Source organism: Miscanthus floridulus, chromosome 8 (genome assembly GCF_019320115.1).
Source record: "Miscanthus floridulus cultivar M001 chromosome 8, ASM1932011v1, whole genome shotgun sequence".
Lineage (NCBI taxonomy): Eukaryota > Viridiplantae > Streptophyta > Magnoliopsida > Poales > Poaceae > Miscanthus > Miscanthus floridulus.
Window position 1 is genome coordinate 222,381,304 of NC_089587.1, and position 22,775 is coordinate 222,404,078.

General features: G+C 49.1%; 2 protein-coding genes across 2 annotated transcripts; both read left to right on the forward strand.

Annotated features, from left to right (window-relative positions):
- Positions 1-240: 240 nt before the first annotated feature.
- On the forward strand, positions 241-2,049 carry LOC136475097 (alpha-1,6-mannosyl-glycoprotein 2-beta-N-acetylglucosaminyltransferase). The gene is given in 2 exon segments (XM_066472655.1): positions 241-1,677; positions 1,679-2,049. Coding segments are annotated over 2 exon segments (1,302 nt in total). The 5' UTR covers positions 241-427; the 3' UTR covers positions 1,731-2,049.
- A 6,444-nt stretch (positions 2,050-8,493) lies between these two features.
- Positions 8,494-10,602, forward strand: LOC136475098 (uncharacterized). The gene is made up of 3 exons (XM_066472656.1): positions 8,494-9,103; positions 9,187-9,326; positions 9,782-10,602. Exons 1-3 carry the CDS (start codon positions 8,930-8,932, stop codon positions 10,188-10,190), a joined length of 723 nt encoding a protein of 240 aa, XP_066328753.1. The 5' UTR covers positions 8,494-8,929; the 3' UTR covers positions 10,191-10,602.
- The last annotated feature ends 12,173 nt before the right edge of the window (positions 10,603-22,775 follow it).

A 22,775-nucleotide genomic window follows, 5' to 3' on the forward strand; every position in this document is an offset into this window, starting at 1 on the left:
GATCCTAAAATTAATTATAGTTTTTAAATTTTATAAAAATATTAAAAAAAACAAAATGGATCATAACATTCCTATCCTAATTTTCTATTAAAGTTTAATAGTTTTTCTTTCCGTCGTAATGGACGGGCGTATTTGTTAGTAAAGCATAAAATGGAAAATATGGAAACCCGTTAAAGCGGAACAGTGAACAGAGTACCCCTGCAAAATTAGTAGCAGGGCAGCAGGCAACAGTCGCGGCGGCTGGCGACACGCGAAGAAAAGTCTGTTGCTTTGCAACAGAAGCGGTCTCCTAATCGTGACGCGGAAGCGGTCTCCTCGAGCCGAGCGCACCAGCAGCCAACAAACTCCTCCGCCGGCGGCGCGAGATCCGGCTATCCCACCGCGGCCGCAGGTCAGGATCTCGGCGGGGCTTCTCCCGTTCTTCGCCATGCCCGCCGCCGCCGCCTCCTCCTCCTACCACCCCCACCACCGCGCCAGCCTCCGCTCCCGCGCCGCGCCGCTGCTCCTCATCGTCGTCCTCGCCGTCTTCGCCGTCACCGAGCTCCTCCGCAGCCGCACGGGCCTCCCCGCGCCCGCGGGCCGGCCCGGCTCTGCCACCGCCGCCACCTCCTCCTCCGTCGCCAGCGCCAACCGCAGCGTGGCGCAGCGCAAGATCCTGCTGGACCCGGCCTTCACCCCGCGGCTGCCGCGGCAGAGCCCGCTGTCGCTCTCGCTCTCCGCGCGCAACGCGCTGCCGCCCCGCAACACCGACCGCTTTCCGACGCTCCCCGACGGCCACCTCAAGGTCGTGCTCTACGTGCACAACCGGCCCCGCTACCTCCGCCTCGTCGTCGACAGCCTCTCCCGCGTCCAGGGCATCGGCGAGGCACTGCTCATCGTCAGCCACGACGGCTACTTCCCGGACATGGACAGGATCGTGCAGGGCATCGACTTCTGCCAGGTGAAGCAGGTCTTCGCGCCCTACTCGCCGCATCTCTTCCCGGACGCCTTCCCCGGCGTCAGCCCCGGGGACTGCCGGAGCAATGACAAGGCCAAGGAGAAGGGGTGCCGGGGCGATCCGGACCAGTACGGCAACCACCGGGCTCCCAGAATCGTGTCCCTCAAGCACCACTGGTGGTGGATGATGAACACCGTGTGGGATGGGATGGAGGAGGCTAGGGACTTCGATGGGCATATTCTCTTCATCGAGGAGGACCACTACATCTTCCCCAATGCGTACCGTAATGCGCAGCTGCTTGTGGATTTGAAGCCGAAGAAGTGCCCCCAGTGCTATGCTATCAATCTGGCGCCGTCCGATGTCAAGTCGAAAGGCGAAGGTTGGGAGAGCTTGGTCGCCGAGAAGATGGGTAACATTGGCTATGCCTTCAATAGAACAGTGTGGAGGAAGATCCATGCCAAGGCTAAGCAGTTTTGCGTGTTTGACGAGTACAATTGGGATATAACCATGTGGGCAACGGTGTACCCGTCGTTTGGAGCTCCTGTTTACAGTCTCAGGGGGCCTAGGAGGAGTGCCGCGCATTTTGGTAAATGCGGTCTGCACCAAGGTCAAGGTTCGAGCAATGTCTGTGTGGACAATGGTTCAGGAGCTGTGGAATTAGAGGATGCCGATAAGGTCCCTAATATCAAAGCTGATTGGCCAGTCCACATCATTCAGAGGCAGGAGGGGTATCAAGCTGGTTTCAAAGGATGGGGTGGTTGGGGTGACCGGCGTGATCGTGAGCTATGCTTGAGTTTTGCATACATGTACCATGTGAAAGATCCATCATCATCGTAATTCAGAGTATAGGCACGCGATTTTGGCATAACTAGTGCCACTGCTGTAATATTGTTTGGCATGCGCCCTTTGATCCATACACGGTTTGTGCTATAAATAGCTTGTAGTTGTCCATCATCAAAGTTTTGTAGAGTAGTTAGTGTTTTTGGTTGACAGACATTGGTGCTAGATTTGGGATGAGCCTTCCTAAACTGTACCATTTACTTTAGCTCAATGATATGAATAAAGCTTGTTTGCAGCACTTGTTGCTAAGAATCTGCCACATTATGTCTGTTTGAGGTATTAATTTGTCCAGATATTTAATGTTCAAGTATGATTAGAGGATCCCTGATCAATTGCTTCTCATTTCAGCCACATTATGTCTGTTTGAGGTATTAATTTGTCCAGATATTTAATGTTCAAGTATGATTAGAGGATCCCTGATCAATTGCTTCTCATTTCAGTCGTGTAAGTCTTTTTTTTTAACGCAATGGCAGGAGCTCTGCCTTTCAATTAAGTAGGGGAGTAAAAGAGTCTATATACAAGCAAAGAAAACTCCTAAGAAAGGAGGGGGGGTGGGGGTGGTGTCAGGCCACTGCTGCAGGAAAAAAATTCAGTCGTGTAAGCATTTTGTAGGTTTTGCTAGCACTTTCTGAATTCCATTGTTCTCCATATGATTTTATTTGGTCACATGCTCCTTTATGTGTTATTTTGCTTCTTGCAGTCTTGTGATCTTCTGTTCTGATTCCTTGATTTCATATTTGAAACTTTCTACTCTTGTCTTCTGTACTTGAGCATTTTCAGCTAGCAAGTGTTGGGCAAAGTACATAGATAATTATTGGCCAACAAAATATGGAGTTTTCCTGTGTTGCAGTTTGCTACACTTACCTAACAGTATTTATTAATTGTAGTTGGCATATGTTTATAGTCACCTGCTGCTGCCAAAAATAATACTAATTTTTCTAATAAGTTCAGTGATGGAATTCACGAAGCACATTGTCTGAATTTATAGAGCTTGGGGGCACAATGAAACTATGATAAACTAGCTATCTTCTTTTTCTTAGTATAAAAACACGCAGCTCTCCTGCCTGTTGGATAAAAATATAAGCTAGTCGTCAAAGAATTAATTGGTTCAGTAAATAATCAGATGTAATCCGTCAAGATAAAACTCAGTATTGTCCTTTTTGTGCAGCAGTACTGTCCTATTTGTGCAGTACTGCAGTCGAACAAATGTTGAACAAATGGTTCAGTAAATCCATGGCTCGTACCATGCTAACTTCATAATGGCATTCATCTGTTGCTTGAGAGAGCATATTATCTTATAAATTTCTAACTTTATAACCCTGTACCCGTGGCAATTAGAGTTGAACAAATGCTGACCAGGATTACCGAACCCAGATTGTATAGGGATCTAGGCTGCCTTGCCTAAAGTGTTCTTTTATTCAATTGGGTCAGGCCACCCACATTCTGTTTTTGATACTTGACCATTTTCAGCTAGCAAGTGTTGGAGTTTTTCCTGTGTTGCAGTTTGCTACACTTACCTAACAGTATTTATTAACTGTAGTTAGCATATGTTTATAGTGACCTGCTGCTGCCAAAAATAATACTAGTTTTCTATCTAGTTCAGTGATGGAATTCATGAAACACATTGTCTGAATTTATAGAGCTTGGGGCCACAATGAAACTATGATAAACTAGCTTTCTTCTTTTTCTTAATATTAAAGATATGCAGCTCTCCTGCCTATTTGATAAAAATATAAGCTAGTCGTCAAAGAATTAATTGGTTCAGTAAATAATCAGACGTAGTCCCTCAAGGCAAAACTGAGTATTGTCCAATTTGTGCAGTCGGACAAGTGTTGAACAAATGGTTCAGTTAACCCATGGTTTGTATTCAATTGGGTCAGGCCAGGCCACCCACATGTTGTTTTGATAGGATAGATACAGGTTTTCATGAACAGAACTATACAGAAGGTTTTGAAATAAGATGGGCTTCACTCAGCTTGGGCTGGCTGGGCTGCTCACTTTGTTGGGTAGCTCTGAGTCTGAGCAGCTTGCTGGTTATTCATACAGTACAAGAATGCAGGCCATTTGTTTATTCTGGAGAAAGGCATACAGCTTGCTGTTTATTTGATGGCCAACAGAACAAGTATTTTCACATTTCTTCCCTGTATTACCACTGTAAGGTTTTTACCGAGTTTATATGGCAATTTGATCTTAATCTTTTTGTATTTGCAGAAGTGAATGAATGAGGCGGGTTCAATCAGTGTAATTAGTTTAGCTCTGCATTGTTTCCTCCCGTTCTGCTTTGGGTTCTTCTGTAAGCAAAGGCACACAATTGCAGAACATTGCTTGACCTGCAGTCTGACAACTGATCCCAGAGGGATGCAAAACTACAGCTTCACGCTCGCTGCAGAACACAGATGAACACCCTGCATCTACATGGCGTCGTCCCTAGGCAGTCTTTGGGTCTTGTTCCTGCTCTATACATCACTACATGTCTGTTTTCTCCACACAATCGAATCCAGGTGCCGTCATTGAATCTGTGAGAGGCCCCAGCACAGCCTGCAATACCAGCAGCAGAACAAATCACATGGCGATCATCTTCGCCCGCCAGACTGCCGCCAGTATTCCTGCATCCAGGTCAAGATGAGCAGTGCTGCGGAGTGCCCAGAGCCCGAGGATTCAGCCCTTGTGGTGCCATCTAGAAAATCCAGATGGTCATGAATCACTTACCATGCGATGACAGTCCGGATTGACTCTGACAGCCTGCGTGTTAATTTCATCGGCACTTGTTCTCAGGAAAGTAATACTGGAAATGAAACGTGCAAAGAATTCTTGTTATGCTTTCTATTTGTTGTATTTTGCTAGAGCTGCAAAATTCCTTGGGATCTAGTACTATCTAGAGTGATGCAAATTCTACAAACTCTAGTCGAATGAAATTGGAATGCCAAAAGGATTCATATGACAACATCTGCTCCAATGCCTCCATGTGGGAACGCTGCCGTCCACGCAGCTACGAACACAGAGCCTTTACATCCAACTAGCCAAGGCAGTGGAATCCACATCCTCCTCAACTTAAAGATTCCGCCACACGATTCTCCCTCGTGACCGTCGCTCGGCAGCACAGCTCGTGCAGAAACAGACATGCACGCTGATGAGTCGAGTCCGGCAACCACTAGGCCACACGACACATGAGAGGCTATATCTGAATTCTGGAACACTCAACCATTAACCTTATCTTATTCAGGCTCAGGACAGCTGATGCATTACTAAACAGTTGCCTCTGGAAGCCCCTCTCTCACGCCATGACCCGAAAAGACCCCTGTCTGTCCCATGCAGTTATCGCTACGATGACTTTGTTTATGATTAGTTGTGGTCTCTTAACCTGCACTCTATCGACTACCATTACCATCTCGTCAGTTTTTTTTTTTCTTCTTCTCCTGCTTGAACCAAGATGTAGATATATGTATATATCTACCGGTGAATCACATAAACACGCTTCAGCAATCAGTGTGATTGGCTAAGCAATCGGATGGACAGTTACAAGAAAAGACTTTGAGGCATTTTCGTTGTCGTCTTTTGAAGGGGAAAAATAGCGTTTAATGTGTTGGTATTTGCCCCACAGCCGCTCGCACGGCACTGTAGTTGTGCGTGGCGTGGGCGCCACAAATAATGTTGAAAATGGCCGCTCGCACGCTGCAAACGAAGATTAGTGGGCGACCCCCCGTGCCTGTCTCTGTCCGCCATGGCCCATGCGCACCCGGCACCCCCAACAAGGGAACAACATCTCGTCCTCGTGACAGGATCGGAACCGCCAATGGATCCACAGGACACAATTTTATGATTATATTATTAATTAGTATTATTTTTCTTCCTATGTAGCCCCCTTTTTTCAAAAAAGAATAAGATTTCCGTGATTATTGGAGTCAAACAATTCTAAATTTAAATGAAATATATACTAAAGATATTGATATTTATTATATCAAATATAGTAAACTCGTTTAGAGACATAAACTTGGTATTATTTTCTATAAAATTAGTTATGCTTAAGAGATTTTGATTTATCTTAAATCTAAAGTTACATTCTTTTTTTGGACGAGAGGAATAGATGAGGACACGAGGTTGCTTGCCTTCTTTGCCTAAGCCATGGCGGTTGTAGTATGCTGCACCCTATTTATAGAAATTTTTTTTTGACAGTGGTGTCTCCGAACTACTCCCTCTAAGTAATCTAAGCTTTCAAAATTTATTCCAGTTTATAAAAAAAGTCCAGATGAAGTAACCCCAGCTCAATTTAATAAGACAATATTCACATGCATACCTATTGTTCATATCTATTACCCAAATATAGTAATTATAATATATTTTTGTGATCAAGGAAGGGGTGCATGTGTTATTTGCTTTGCACATAATGTCAAATAACTCTTTTCTATGATGCCTTTGTTTTTTTAGGACGGTGGGAGTATTAATTTGCATGCTTTAGCGAACAAATAGTTTTTCTAACCATACTTCTCCTTACGACGTTCATTTGTAATGAAACAAAAAGTTGGGTCAGACCAGCTTATTTTGACCGCGCTTTTCCCATAACCTCGTTCGTAACAAAATGTAAAAGCGCAATTTTTATCTATTTGTATAACTTCTTGGTGAAGCACGTTTTAGAAAAGTTATACTAAACCGAGCGTAAATCCTTCGTGGGTGGGGCCGTGGGTGTTATCATGGTTATCTCTTCTCTACGCAGCTAATGTCACACACCCTCCCAATGTACAGTGCACACTCTTTAAGTCAAGGCCAGTTGTTTTCAAGCGTGTACATTTATCGGCCAAAATGTCATTGCAGCGGCCAAAGATGTGGATGTGATGACGATGTACAATGATCCTTGTACCCTTGATTTGAGTCTTCGAGATGCTGAATTGGATGTGCCCTGAGATTGTTATCATTCTCGCTCATCCTTTGTGTACGTCCTCGGTAGCTTCAGCCTAACTCTTCGCCTATTAAGTATTAACAACTACGGACAATTGGCCACGGGACATGCCGAATGAGCACCGACGGCTGGTGGACACCTCAAATCCGCAAAGTTGTTGCTGGACATTGTGTTTCCACTTTGAATTGCTAGAAGACACCGCGCCCTAGTTTCAGCCAAGAAAAGTGATGATTTGTCCAAATTGCCCTTGGCCCAACTGGTCAGCCCATTCCATCCGCCGCGACGCAGTCCTCGTCAGCGAGCCAGACAGCCTCCCAGACGAACCCACCCTCGCTGCCGCCGGCCGTCGAGCTCACGCCGTCGCCCCGCTGTTGCGCCCTTCCTCCGTACGACCGCACCATGCCTCCCTATCGGCGCATCGCAGCTCCCGCGCCTCTCCTCCCCGTCGCCGCCGCCGGTGCTAGCCCGTCGCGGCGAGGGACGCGGTCACACCGCAGTGCCTGTGGCCGCCGGACCACCTCCAGCCGAGCCGAGCAGCTCTGCGGGAGCACGCTGGCCGCTCCCGAACTGGCCGCGCCGCGCGCCGCCGTTGAGCTGGCCACGCATGGCGGCGCTCGCGAGCAGCAGCTCCGCCGGGCCTCGTGGGCGCACGCGAGCAGCCGCTCCGTCCACGGCCTCGCCGGCGCGCACGACCAGCCGGTCCGTCGCGGCATCGTGGGCACGCGCGCGAGTAGGCAGCTCCGGCCGCGTCCCTCGCGGGCGCACGAGCACAGCTCCGCCGTGGCCTCGCGGGCAGGCACGCGAGCAGCAGCTCCACCGCGGCCTCGCCGGCACGGGCGAGCAGCCGGTCCGCACGGCCTCATGGGCACCGTGCGAGCTGCGGCTCCGCCATGGCCTCACCGGCGCGCGCGAGCAGCAGCTCCGCTGCGGCCTCATGGGCGCGCGTGCGAGCTGCGGCTCCGCCATGGCCTCATGGGTGCATGTGTGCGCCACCGCGGCCAGGAAGCCTCCTCCGGCCGGGAACAGCGGTCTCCGGCGCCTCCTTTGCCCCAAATTCATGACGCGTCCGCGCGGAGCTCGCCTTGCTGCCGGCGCCCTCTCCTCCGTTTCTCCTTCAACGGCGGGAGGCCGGTGGCCGGCACAGAGAAAGAAAGGGGGAGGAAGAAGAATGGGCTGACCAGTTGAGCCAAGGGCAATTTGGGCAAATCATCACCTTTCTTGGCTGAAACCGGGGCACGGTGTCTTCTGGCAATTCAAAGTGAAAACACAGTGTCTAGCAGCAACTTTGTGGATTTGGGGTGTCCACCAGCCGTCGGTGCTCATTTGGCATGTCCCGTGGCTAATTATCCCTAACAACTAACTATTAGTACTTATCTAAAAGTAACCCATCGGTTGGTATTAACCTCACAAATACTGGAAGCACAATAACCAGCAAGGAATAGCGCGTCACCAACCACGTCTAAACTAGGTCAGCTAATTCTGCGCGGGAATGTTCTTTTTGTCACATTTACCTCGGAGCAGCAAAGTATATACGATATGACGGCCAAACCTAATGATCCTCCTCTCTCCTCAAGGCAAAATAAAATATTTACCGGCCGACAATGTTTTTCTTTTGTCGTGTTCAAAGTGTCAGGGTAATTATGACGAAGGCAGTAAGCTAAGGGCAGTGTTTGGCTGCACTTTAAGTCAGTTTGTTCGGCTAATTTTTGTATCTGGAGTAGTGTTTTTCTCTCGTAACATTCCAGTATAAACAATATGTTCTAGTGTGAACAGTAAATATGTGTCCCTAGATAGTGTCGCATATAAATACGTCCCGGCTGGTCATCGGCTGAGCCAGAGGCAGGGGCAGGTGGTTGGGCTATTGGCATTTGGCACGCCATCAGCATGAGCTCTCCTCCTCCGAATTCCTCCGATCCTCTCTGTGGATAGAAAGCTAGCTAGCTGCTCCTCCCCGTCCAAACAGGATGGCGCTGATGATTGGTCGTGGTCGTGGGAGCTCGAGATGGCCGTGTTCATCATCGTCTTCTTCCTGCTCCGGACGACGGAGGGCTTCCTCGTACCCCAATCTCTTGTAGCAGGCTGTCCGGTCGTCGAGTTGTGCACGCAGGCAGCGCAATCGCAATCAGGCTAGGTAGTACTAGGTATAGGTAGCTAGTTGGTAGGCTACGCGCGCGCAGGTGGTGTGTCGTCGTCGTCGTTTCCTCTCTCTGTGTCGGTAGGCGCGCGCGCGCGTGCGCGTGCAGGGCGACGGACGGCGGATGGTCATCATGGCCGGCATGCTCCCCGGCGTGGAGTCCGCGCGGCGGCGGCGGGTCCGGCAGTCGTCGTCCGGGGCGGCGGAGGCGCGGCGGGCGTCCCTGTGCCTGTACGCCGGCGGGCGTGGCCGTGATCTTGGCCTTGGCTCGTCGTCGTCAGCAGCAGCATCTCCCAAGGCAAGAACTTTGGTCGCCATCAGCCTGTTCGTTCATGTCGTATGCATGTGGTGGCGTCCTTCTGATGTTTTCGGTTGCTGCAGGTGCGGAGCGGCGCGTGCGGGGAGACGACGACGGCGATGGCGCGCGCGTGGACGACGACGCTGGGCAGCGACGCCCGGGAGGCGAAAGAGAGGCTGGATCACAAGCTCAGGGGCCAGAGACAACCTGTGGTGCTCAAGAGGTGCGTTGCTTGCTGTTGCTCTGCCTTGCTGTACGGCTGTTCAGAGCCGCACCATTTCCACCTCTACTGTACGTTTGTGGTAGCTAGCTTCGGACCGGTTCGGCTGATATTAAAACCGACTGAAACTGTTTTATTGACCTTTTGAAAAAAAAAGAGAAAGGACCCAACAGTGGCGTGATGAATACGATGGTTTGCTAGCCTAGCTAGACACTGTTCAATTTAGGAGATGGTAGTGCGTACAGTCGTACACCCAGATGAATTTACAAAATTTCATGATGAGGCTATATGCACTTTCTGCACCAAAATGCAAGACACTTGTGTATGAAGAATCTACAATCTATAGTGCTGTGATGAGACGCACAGTTTCCATTTACGTTTCCAAATTCAGAATCTGCGAGATTCCCTGCTGGTCTAAAATGAATGACAGAACTAACAGTGTGATACCATCGGTGCAGGCATCAGATGAGCACGCGACCCCCGCCAGCCAAACCGCACGACGACGCAGCGCGCGGCGGCATGGGCGGCGGCGGCGATAGCGATGGTCACCACCGCCACCACTCGGCAACGGCGACGCCCTGCGGCGTGCTGCTGCAGCGGGTGGTGCTGTCGTCGCCGTCGAGGCCGAGGAAGGGAGGAGGGGGCCGGTTCGGCTGGTGTGGGCTGCCCGGCGGGCGGTGCGCGCCGCCGCCCGAGGCGGACGCGGAGGCAGAGTGCGCGGTGTGCCTGGAGGAGCTCCGCGCGGGGGACGTGGTGGCGCGCCTGCCCTGCGCGCACCGCTTCCACTGGTCCTGCGCCGTGCCCTGGGTCCAGGCCGTCTGGCGGTGCCCCGTCTGCCGCGCCCACGTCGCCACCGGCCCCAGCTGAGCGACGCGGCGACACCTTCGCCCTCCTCCTCCTCCCTCGGCGGCTCCTGCCCTGGCGCCCTGCCACCCGCGCCGCGGCGGGACGGATCCGCGCATCATGCCCTGGCGTTGGCGCCATCTGTCCTCTTTCTATCCGCTTTGACAACGCCATTCGCCACTAGAGGAGCAGCAGCGGGGCATAGTCCATGGTGGTTGACCTTGTTGGCAATGCGAGGGGCCTAGGCAAGCTCGCGTGTAGGGAGGAGCAGATGAAACAAACACGGAAGAAATGGACTAATCGTAATGCGATATTTGTTATAATTAATAATGGCACGGTGCCAATATAACAAATAATATCAGTATAACTGAAAAACCATAGTTGTAACGGTATATGTATATACATACAATTAATCCTAGCTTTGTATACAGCACTATTAGATGGGAACGTGGTACGGCATGACGTATTGCGCCGCAGCCTAGAAATTCAGAGTCCAAATACTATTTATCAAAACTCAGAGTCCACAGCCACACGCTGCATTTCTTTCCACGTTATTTATCAAATTGTCCTGTCCTCTTGTTGTACGACGAAAGGTACTTTAGTACCACACAGGCGTGTCATATTCGTACTATACGCGTGGTAGTGCTAATCTCTGACCATTTTATCACTTTCAATGTTAAGTCGTCTCGTCTATGGTCCACAGCGATGACATTTGCTATATATCATAGTAATAGTAAGTAAGCATCTCTCTTAGCTACCTGTGTGGAGGGCAAAGTGAAGAGCTGTTTAGGGGCTGTTTTGTTCGCGCAGGTGCCCGGGCCAGGCAGCTCCCAAGGCCGTTGATTTTGAGCGCCTGGTGGTCAGATGGACCTGCCTGGGCGAGCTCCCCAGGCCACGTTGCAAGCCAAACAGCCCCTTAGAGCGTGTCCTGGCAGGCAGCTCGTTGGTCAAGCAACAATCTCATCTCCATACGACTCGAATTGGATGCCGGGGAATCGACAGTTTTGCCTAGGAACACGGCCAAATAGACCCTGACTACTCCATTATGTATTTATTATGTGGTTTGTATGCCCATGCATGATCTGCCTGACCAGGGTGAACACGTCTCTCGACATATTTTTCACACCACAAATCATAAAATGCCACAAGCACTAAGAAGCAACTCGTACCGTGGTGCGTCCATTCTCAGAGAGCACCACCGGCCGGCGTGGACTTCATATATTCATTATTTCTCCGCACGGAAGGAAAAATACATACCGCACTCGAGTGATGCCGTGAGAAAGCAAGAAAGAAGAAAAAAAGAAGGACAAGAAATAGATGGCTAGACGTCGATACGGTACGGAGCTCTCTACACCGCAGCAAGATCACCACGCGCTGGTACAGTGGACTGCAAAACGCAAAAGCAAGGTAGTGGTCACAATCACGGAGCTGTAACTTTTAAGGCTATGAAAAATCTGAACGTACGACACGACGCTCTCCTCTCGATCTCGAGCCACCACCAGAGACGGATCTATACTCAACATAAGTATCCACGTCTCTAAAAAAAACATCAGTATCCACGCTCAAAATTCGGCTGTTAATATTACATATTTTCACCGTATATACTTTTTTAGCGGTCAAGAGATTGTAAAATGCCGTACCCCTTTCATTTTCTACTAGCTCCCCACCCTGGCTACCGTCGTGCGTGGTAGTACATTCTAGATCTTGTTTTTGGGAGCAGGATTTGTTTTTGGAAGTGTCAGTGCCCGGACGTCTGGACGGATGCCTACGCGCTACACTCCATTTCACGCTTCACGCGGGGCCTGTGCCGCCCGAGCGACTAGAGGGAAAGGACGCACGACGTCTCCGATTCAAAAGGACCCGACAGCATCGTCGTATGGATGCCCTGCCGGCGCCGAGAGAGACGGTGCAACATAAGGTGGGGAGAAGAGATGCAACACCCGATCTACTTTTAAAACATCTAAATACAACAATTGCGACATACGTCTGAAGGCGTTGAAACATGGATCTGAAATACTTGAAAAAACACCTAAAAACACTTGCAAACCATTGCAACCATGCGTAAACATCCAAATAAAACACATGCAACATATGTGTGAAACATATGCAACATCCAGATAAACACACTTGCAACATATGTCTGAAAAACAAAGATGAAACATATCTCTGAAATATCTGAAACACCCGAAACATACGGTTGCAACATGCCTATGAAACAATTACAACATATGCAACATGTGCAACATTCACATGAAACAAATGCAACATACATCTGAAACGCCTGGAACACTTGAAACATACATATGCAGCGTAGGGGAGATAGAGAGAGCTTGGCGCGAGGTGCGCCATGGCTGCCGGGGTGGGGGAAGCACGGTTGTCAGGGTGAGAGAGGGCACCGCCGGGGGTGGGGAGGGCGTCTCACCCCGGTGGGGGAGCGCCGCCGACTCCCCTGCAACACCGCTGTCCACCTCCAAAGGATCTCGATCGTGCTCCATGGATCTCGTCGGTGTGGGGGATTGGGGGCTCCCGGTGAGGGTGGACGTCAGGGTGGGAGAAGGAGCTGCCAAGGTGGGTGAGGGCGCCGCTGTCGACGGGGGAGGCAGCCATGGCCATGCGTCGGGGTAGGGGAGGGCGCGCACCGAGGTGGATGAGGGCGCTGCTGCCGGCCGTGGAGTGAGTGGGCGGTGCACGCAACGGAGGGAGCAAGAGGTGAACTATGATAAAACCACCCAATTTATAGAAGATAAAGTACGGCTGTCCCCGTTTAACACGTTGACGCGCACATACTTTCACTTATACAAACTCGGTAATCTATCGAGTATCACGAAAGACGTTCGTAAATCCACATCACAACCAAGACTGTAATAGATTAAGCAAATACACATCACATACACGGAGTTGCAACAGAAATAATGTTTGCAATTGAGTTCACAAATAATAATATGTTGCCAAGTTTGCAAATATGATAGCTAAAACAACATAGCTTTAAAATGGTTATAATAACATAAGTTTTAAATACACTGCTAGCATAATTGACATCCTCGAACAATAGCATATAGATGAGAAATAAATATAGAGTCGTCGAGCTCACTGGCGGTTAGCCACCATCTTCAGCAGGCCGACAACTTCACCTGCAACATGGTGGGATAAACCCTGAGTACTCGAATGTACTCAGCTAGACTTACCCAACAGGAGAGAAATAAAAGACTCTCAAGGATATGCAAGGCTTATTTGGTGGAGCTGATGGGATAACATAACTTTGACAAAGAGCATTACTATCATAAGCCCTTACTTTCAATGTTTTAACCAATAGATTAGCATCAAGTTGAGTGAAGCTATTTAAGGCTAAGTTTACACCTGTTCTACAACAATCACTTGATTATTAAGTATCACAATAGTAACCATGTCCGGTTTATCATATAATCAGCATATAACCATCATCTTTCATCATCATACTATGATGTTGACGCTAGTCGGCCATGGAGTGAGCGGGCAGTGCACGCGACGGAGGGAGAAAGAGGTGAACTGTGATAAAACTGTCCAATTTATACAAGATAAACAGCCTGTTCAGGAGGCCGTATCGTATCGTGGATTATTTACTGCTGGCTGGTTTGGTGTGAGAGAAAAACACTGTTCCCGACTGGAAATTTACGATCGTTTATGAGCAAGCGAACAGGCTGAAAGTACGGCTGTCCCGGTTTAACACGTTGACGCGCACATACTTTCACTTATACAAACCCAGTAATCCACCGAGTATCATGAAGGACCTCAGTAAATCCACATCACAACCAAGACCGTAATAGATTAAGAAAATACATATCACATACACGAAGTTGCAACAGAAATACTGTTTACAATTGAGTTCACAAATAATAATATGTTGCCAAGTTTACAAATATGATAGCTAAAACAACATAGCTTTAAAATGGTTATAATAACATAAGTTTTAAATGCACTGCTAGCATCATTGACATCCTCGAACAATAGCATATAGATAAGAAATAAATATAGAGTCACCGAGCCCACCGGCGGTTAGCCACCATCTTCAACAGGCTAAGAACTTCACCTGCAATATGGTGGGATAAACCCTGAGTACTCGAATGTACTCAGCTAGACATACCCGACAGGAGAGAAATAAAAGTCTCTCAAGGATATGCAAGGCTTATTTGGTGGAGTTGATGGGATAACATAACTTTGCCAAAGAGCATTACTATCATAAGCCCTTACTTTCAATGTTTTAATCAATATTTTAGCATCAAGTTGAGTGAAGCTATTTAAGGCTAAGTTTGCACCTATTCTACAACAATCACTTGATTATTAACTGTCGATAGATTATCGTCGGCAGTCCTCCGAGGGGTATCCCATAAAGGTAGATTGATCGGTAGAGGAGCGTGAGATTAAGAACAAGAAGGCAACAGCGACACACGAGTTATACAGGTTTAGGCCATCAGTATAACGTAATACCTTACTCCTATGGTCTGTTGGTTTGTATTAGCTATCGTATGATATGCCGTGATTTTAGAGAGGGTCCCTACCCGCCTTATATAGTCCGGGAGGTAGGGTTACAAGTCGGTTAGATCTAAGAGATAATCAGAAAGTAATAACTGAATACAGGAATTTTGGGATCATACATATCCTAACAGATCTCGTAGTATCTTTAGGATATCTTCCTAATGCCTTGCGGAAGGCGTCGAGCAGAGTCATGCCTTGCAAGGCTTCTTCTTGTGAGCTGGGCCACCCCTAGGGGCGCAGCCCATGTAGTCTGTCATGGGTATCTGGGGTCGTACCCCCCACAGCTAGTCCCCGAGCACCTTATACCCGTTGTGCAACACCGTCTTGAGGTTGTCCGAGCAGTTGTAAATGATGTCGAGCAGTCAAGCCCATGGTTCAACCACCATGCTTAACGTCCGAGCAGCGTGAACCGTCGCCGAGCAGTATGAACCATCGCCGAGCAGTGTGACTTGTCGCCGAGCAGCGTGACCTGTCGCCAAGCAGCGCGACCCAAGTACGGCTTGCCATAAGGGTGTAAGGAGCTCAACTACAGAATCGAAAATTTCTCCACATTGAACCAAGTGTGTCCACTTAGAGTCCGAACAAAATTATAGGAGTCAAACTTCCTCTATAGTCATGCATTCTTCAAGATAAAATTCTGCACACTCACCGCTAGGTGAAGTGTGCCCACTTAGTCCCCAAGCCTGGTAGCAGATGATGTAGTCTTGTGGTGCCAGGATCTGAAACTAAAAGAAAAAACTAAAAAACAGCTGAGCCGGTAACCAGTCCCTGGGCGCGGCCCAAAAAGAAAAGACAGCACATTCACCGTAAGGTGAAGTGTGCCCACTTAGTCCCTGAGCCTAACAGTAGGTGACGCAGTCACGTGGTGCCAGGGTCAGAAATAGAAAAACAACCTAAAACCAACGGAAAAAACCATGAGTCCCTAAGTTGCAGGCGGAGTTATAGGAGTAATCCAACCGTGGAGAAAAAAATCAGAGTAACAACTGGATAGTATCAGTTAATTAGCCTCATTAAATGGCGGAGAAGTCGGCAATATTTAGGTGAAGATCAACTGAAGGTAGCGATAAATGAGTGCTGTGGGCTACGGTTTGTGCGGAAGCCCATGTAATGGCCCATTTGGCACATCGGAGAAATCACAGCGGCGCAGATCATGGGAACAGTTTCCCAAAAACCCTTGAGGTATAAAGGTGGGGAAAGTGCGTTGTAACAGTACCGCCGCCCCCCTTTGCCACTCCGTCATTTCATCTTCCATCTCCAATTCCACACCTCCAGATTCAAAACCACGAACACTGCCGACGGCTGATCGTATTTGGATCTGAGCGATGGCGCCGAAGAGGAGAGCCACGAACCCGAAGAAAACAAGCCCAAAGAAAGCGGGAAGCGGAGCCAGCCACGACAAAGAATGGACGCCATCGCGCACCGGAGAAGCAGAGCTCGAAAGAATGGTGACAACGGGCGTGCTTCCTGACCGCGTCACTGGCAGATGGCGTTCAGCCATTGGTGAGCCCTTTCCAATGCCTAATACTGATGAAGTTGTAGTCTTTGAAGATTATTTTTGGCGTGGATTGGGGTTCCCTGTCCATCCTTTCTTGCGAGATCTATTGGTATTTTGGTCGATCAGTCTGTGCAATCTCCACCCCAACACTATACTACACATCTCAATCTTTATTCACTTCTGTGAGGCATTTCTTGGGATTCTTCCGCACTTAAACCTCTTTAGATATTTATTTTGGCTAAAGAAGAAAGGCGGTGGCAACTCCAAGGTGGTCGGCGGAGTATATCTGCAGCTCCGGGATAGAATGGCCAGCGATTATATCAACGTACCACTGAACACTTCCTTGAAAGGGTGGAATGCTAAGTGGTTTTACATGAAACAGAACCACCCGGCCATTCGCTGCGACGTGCGCCATTTCCCAGAGAACCAAAGAAGCTGGTCGGAGAGGCCAAGAAGTGTCGACATGGAGCAAGTGAAGGAGCTCCTTGACCCGATTCAAAGTGTGGAGTTGAGAGGTGAAGTTGTGGCAGCAAGCTTCATAGTACGTCGTGTCTAGCCTTGCAAGGAAAGGGCCTATCCTGCTTTTGACTACAAGGGCGATGACGACGAAACCTGGGAGAGGCCTGAACGGCTGTCAAAGAAAGAAGTAATAGGCCACGCCATAGAACTATTCACCTCCAGTGCCTCATTTAGTTGGCCGAAAGAAACAAAGGCCTTCAACTATACCAACCCGCCTCCTCAGGTAATCATCTTACCCATCATTGTTTAAATGTCGATTTGTCGAGCAAGGAACTGACTTACTTATGCAAAGATCCATTTGCAGGATAGAGCAATTTATTTTTCAGATGTGCCAAGAGCTGAATGGCCGCCAGCGGTGGATGCCCGACCAACAGAAAACCCTGAAGAAAGTCCCGTCGGTATCTCATCAGAATCCAGAGATTTGGATGTTGATCATACGGCGTGTCCCCCCTGTTATCGGAGAAATCTCAGGGAAAACGGGCAGCGATAGATGAGCCGGCCTGGAAGAAGAGGAAAACGGCGATGGCCGCCCCCCACAGACCAGGCGGTATATCACTAGGCGGTGACCAGACCAGCCATCCATAGAGGGCCATGGTGATGGAGTGGTCTGATGACGATGAAAGTATAGTTCCCCCTCCCCCCAACGTGTAAACAACTTCACGTAGAACACACGTGGAGGAGCAACCAAGGGGAAGCGACGAAGTCCCTGAGCAGCAGGCGACGGTAGTCCCCGAGCAGTAGGTGCCGGTAGTCCCCGAGCAGCAAGCGCCGGCAGTCCCCGAGCAGCAGGCAATGGGAGTCCCTGAGCATCAAACAGAGCAAAACCTAGTGGTACAGGCGGAGCAAACACCGAAACAATAGGTGGACCCCATGGCCACACCTGGGGGCTCGAACAGGCCTCGCCGATTCAAAAAAGCACACCGGCAGACCAAACGGTAAGTATCCTCGCACTGTTATTATTTTGCTATTTGATCTCTATTTTTTGGACGATTGACCAAATGTTCGGATGCAGCGCAAAACACAAGGAGGATCCAAAGTCATCTGCCTAGACTGATAAGCAGTCTTAAGCTGTTCCTGAGGCGGAGGTAGCGCCTGCCACCCCCATGTCAGGGTCCCCCAGTGCTCTGGGATTAGCGAAACAAACAACAACCACTGTAGGTGGAGCTAGAGACGGTGAGGGACTAGCATCAGCAGAGGCCGGCTCGGCAACGATGCCCAAAGCAACATCGAGTAGTGCCGGACCCTCAGGAGATGAAACTGTAGTGGCTAGCGAGGCGACAGAGTATGGGTCGGTGAGACCAAGGGTGCCCGAGGAGCTAACGGTGCCCCCAGAAGAGTCACATGTCATGCTCTGACCCACTATCCGACCATAGAGCCCCCCTGCGGTGAGTCCTACTACAGTGGAAGAGGAGGACGAGGTCGAGGAGATCGTTCGCGATGAGCCTCGAACCCAATCCGTCTAAATCCTTCGCAAGCAAGGTGATGAAGTGGTAGTTGTCGAGGAAGAGGACACCCCTAGAGAAATGAAGAGGCTGAAATCCGCCCTCAGCGGAGTAGTAAAACAAATCGAGGTTGATACTGAATCCCAAAAATTCTTCATTGTCATTATTTGTTTCCTTTTGTCATTGTTATTGTGCATTTCTAGGGGATGACTTGAACTGCCGAGCACCGTTACCAGTTGATTAAGAGGATGGAGCCCCTCGCCGAGGAGAACAAAAAACTCAAGGAGGCGATGAACCTTTTGGAGAAGAATATTCAAAGGGCCCAGCGCGAGCGAGACATTGCGGAGTCCAACGCATGGGACCTCAAATACCAGAAGGGGGTCCTGTCTGGACAACTGGCGACTACGAAAGATCAACTTCGGAGCAAGTTCGAGCAGCTGAGCACTGCCTCGACACAACTGAAAGATGCTTCTGAGCAATTGGAAAAACTACAAAAAGTCTCTGAGGAGAAGAAAGGTACGTTCCATCCACAAAAAATGCCACACATAGCCGGATACGATTACTTTCGTTGACGAATGATGTACTTGTAGAACAAGACGTGGAGCTTAGTCAGCTGCGCCAGGCCCTCGAACAACTCTGGGAGGAGAAAGCGAAGGAGACAGAACGAGCAAACAAACTGACCGAGGAGCTGGACGGTGAGTACCCCATGATCGGGTTTTCTATTGAGGTTAAAGTCTTCCCTGATGTAACTTCAAAATGCATGTAGACTACCGTCGGAGGGTCAAGGCACAATTCGACATGTTGGAGCAAGACGCCCGTACCTAGAGGAACAATTTTGACAGCATAGTGGTCAGAATCAGACCGGTGCTCAACTACATCAAACCAAAAACTGCTCCTTGTCCCGACAGCTGGCCACCTCGCCCAGACATTATCATCGAAAGATGCAAGACAGCGTGGGAAAGCTTCAAAAGCTTCAACTGCGACGCCGTTGTTACTGCCGCTACCCACACCCTTGCTGTTGTCCGATCACACTATCCAGACACTGACCTGGAGGCGATAGGGGGTGGGTACGCCGAAGGGCTAAGCGAAGCGGAGACCTAGTGGCTTGAAGATGAGGTGGAGGACGCGGCAAAAAAGTTGGCCGGCGATATATACCTGTTCGGAGAAAATAATGGTAGTGGCGAAGCATAATGATTTCCCCGGTGGACATCATCTGTAATATCTTGACAGTATGGTTTAGAAAGCATGAAAGTGCAAGAATCAAATACTTATCAAATATTTGTCATTAGGTGCTTGTATGTACAATATATGTAGTGTGCTTATAATTTGGCTGCTGTTTGTTAAACGAATTCGGAGATAATCCATACCGTCGAGCTCAGAGCCCGTAGACATGTAGGAAAAATAGGTGTGACCAAAGGACCACAGCCAACCACCCATAACATAGAGCGCGGAGCCCGTAGCACATGTAGGGAGAAATTGAAGACTGGGTCTTCTCCGAAGAGAACCAAGAAAAAATGCTTTGCGATTTGGAAAAATCGAGTTTGGCGATTTGGAAAAAACGTGGTCGGTGTTTTGGAGAAAACGTGGTCGGCGTTTTGGAGAAAACATGTTCGGCGTTCTGGAGAAAACATGTTCGGCGTTCTGGAGAAAACGTGTTCAGCATTTTGGAGAAAACGTGTTCGGCGTTTTGGAGAAAACGTGGTCGGCGTTTTGGAGAAAACGTGTTCGGCGTTTTGGAGAAAACGTGGTCAGCGTTTTGGAGAAAACGTGTTCGGTGTTTTGGAGAAAACGTGGTTGGCGTTTTGGAGAAAACGTGGTCGGCGTTTTGGAGATCATTATGGAGTATCGTAATGCTTCAGCGGCTGTACGTGGAGATCGAAAGTTAAAGGAGAAAAAAATGGAGACAAATTATGGAGAGCAAAAACTTTATTCATCATAAAATGAAGAGTACATATCTGGAGCGTTTCAAGGGTAGAAACATATAAGGTGCTTGATGTGTCATGAGTTTGGAACATCAATCCCATCTAAGTCACATAAGCGATAAGATCCTGGTCGGGTGACTTCTTTGACGACGTAGGGCCCTTCCCAAGGGGAAGAAAGCTTGTGCAACCCTTTGGTCTTTTGTTTTCTACGGAGAACGAGGTCGCTGACGGTGAATGAATGACCTTTTATGTTGTGGTTGTAGTACTTGTGTAGATCTTCTAGATACTTGGCTGTGTGGACGTAGGTGATCAGGCGTTCTTCCTCGACCCGGTCAATGTCCTCTGTCCGAACAGCCACGGCCCACTCTTTAACATAATTTTCCACCCTAGGTGCTCGGAAGGCAACATCTGCTGGTAGTATGGCCTCTGAGCCATAGACCAAAAAATATGGAGACACACCGGTACTGCGACTAGCTTGAGTGCACGGTCCCCAGACCACAGCCGGTAGTTCTTTGAGCCATCTGCCCGGATGCTTTTCTTCTTTCTGATATAGCCTCTTTTTGAGGGCGTCGAGGATTATACCATTAGCCCACTCAACCTGGCCATTAGCTCTAGGATGAGCAACGGAAACGTACTTAATGGAGATGCACCGACCCTCACAGAAATCCCAAAAATGATGGCCGGTAAATGTGGTTTTGAGGTCGGTGATAATGCTGTTCGGGAGACCAAACCTATATATGATATCTTCAAAGAGGTCGACTGCTTTCTTTGCAGTAGCTGTAACGAGCGGTTTGTACTCGATCCACTTGGAGAACTTATCAATGGCGACGTATACATACCTGAAACCCCCTAGCGTTGGCTTGAAAGGTCCAATCATGTCCAGTCCCCAGCATGCAAAAGGCTAAGAAGCTGGGATGGTCTGCAACTCCTATGCCGGTATGTGTATTTGCTTGGCGAAGAACTGACATCCTTCACAGTGCCGAACGAGGTCTTCTACATCAGAGATGGCCGTGGGCCAGTAGAAGCCAGCTCAGAAAGGTTTGCTAACCAGGTTTCTCGAGGCCGCATGATTGCCACAAGATCCAGAATGAATTTCATGAAGCAGCTTCACTCCTTTGTCTTAAGGGATGCACTTCTGCAATATCCCTTCCTTGGCACTCTTCCTCACCAAGTTACCATCTACCAACATGTAGTGCTTACTCCGGTGGATTAGGCGTTCGGTGTCGGTCTTGTCGGTGGGTACTTCAGAATTGATGAAGTACTTGATGAATTGCTCCCTCCAATCGGCGACCAATGAAGGCATCGCAAGTACCAACTGCTCGGCAGGGGAACCTCCTCAACTTCCTTTTCTTCTTTAATGGATGGCGCCAGGAGATCTTGCACGAAGACCCCTTGCGGAACCGCGGTGCGAGATGAACCTATTTTCGAGAGCTGGTCGGCTATTTGATTTTGATCTCATACCACGTGGTGGTACTCGATACCGTAGAACTTCCCTTCAAGCTTCCAGATTTCGACACAATATGCGTCCATCTTCTCACTGGAATAGGACTAGTCTTTGTTGAGCTAGTTTATAACCAACACGGAGTCTCCATACACCATTAGGCGTTTGACGCTGAGCGCGACAGCTATACGAAGACCATAGAGACATGCTTCGTATTCCACGGCGTTGTTGGAGGCTGGGAAGTGTATCCGAATAACGTAACGTAGCTTATCCTTGGTTGGCGTAATGAACAGAATGCCCGCACCAGCACCATTGATGTTAAGGGCGCCATCAAAGTACATCACCCAGTGCTTGGGGCAAGCGGCGGCGATGGGCTCTTGGATCTCGGTCCATTCAGCGACGAAGTCAGCTAGCGCCTATGACTTAATGGTAGGTCTGCTTCTAAATTCAATGGAATAGGTGCTAAGCTCAACAGCCCACTTAATGATGCGGCCATTGGCTTCCTTGTTATGAAGAATGTTCCCCAGGGGAAACTTAGTGACCACAGCGATCTTGTAGTATTCAAAGTAATACCGGAGCTTGCACGATGTAATCAGAATTGCGTATAACAGCTTTTGTACCTAAGGATAACGAGTTTTTGGCTCATTGAGTACTTCGCTGATAAAGTAGACCAGACATTGCACCCTATAAGCGTGCTCGGCTTCCTCGTGTTCGATGACAATAGCTGTACTCACAACGCGAGAAGTGGCGGTGATGTATATGAGTAGAGTCTCATCTGGCCTTGGCGCTGTCATGATCGACGGCTTTGTCAAGAACAACTTGAGCTGCTCAAAAGCTGAGTCTGCTTGCTCCGACCAGGAAAAGTGCTCGGAGGCCTTGAGAAGCTTGAAGAAGGGTAACCCTTTTTCGTCGAGGCGTGATATGAAGCGGCTTAAAGCGGCCATGCAACCTGTAAGCTTTTGTATATCCTTGACACATGTTGGCCGTTTTATATTGGTGATGGCGGAGACCTTGTTAGAATTAGGCTCGATGCCTCAAGCACTAACAATGTAGCCCAGCAGTATACCGGATGGAACTCCAAAGATGCACTTTGAAGGGTTTAGCTTCCATCGGTACTTGTTCAGATTGGCGAAGGTTTCTTTGAGGTCGGCGATAAGCTTGTTGACTGTCTTGGTTTTGACGACCATGTCATCGATGTATGCTTCGATGTTGCGGCTGATTTGCTGGTCGAGGCACATCTCAATGGCCCTTTGATAGGTAGCCCTCGTGTTCTTGAGT

Excerpts from the sequence above, each read along its gene's own strand:
- LOC136475098 (XM_066472656.1), top strand. The coding sequence starts at position 8,930 with ATGGTCATCATGGCCGGCATGCTCCCCGGCGTGGAGTCCGCGCGGCGG. Across the intron at positions 9,104-9,186 it reads CAGCAGCAGCATCTCCCAAG|GTGCGGAGCGGCGCGTGCGG; the intron begins GCAAGAACTTTG and ends CGGTTGCTGCAG. Across the intron at positions 9,327-9,781 it reads CAACCTGTGGTGCTCAAGAG|GCATCAGATGAGCACGCGAC; the intron begins GTGCGTTGCTTG and ends CCATCGGTGCAG.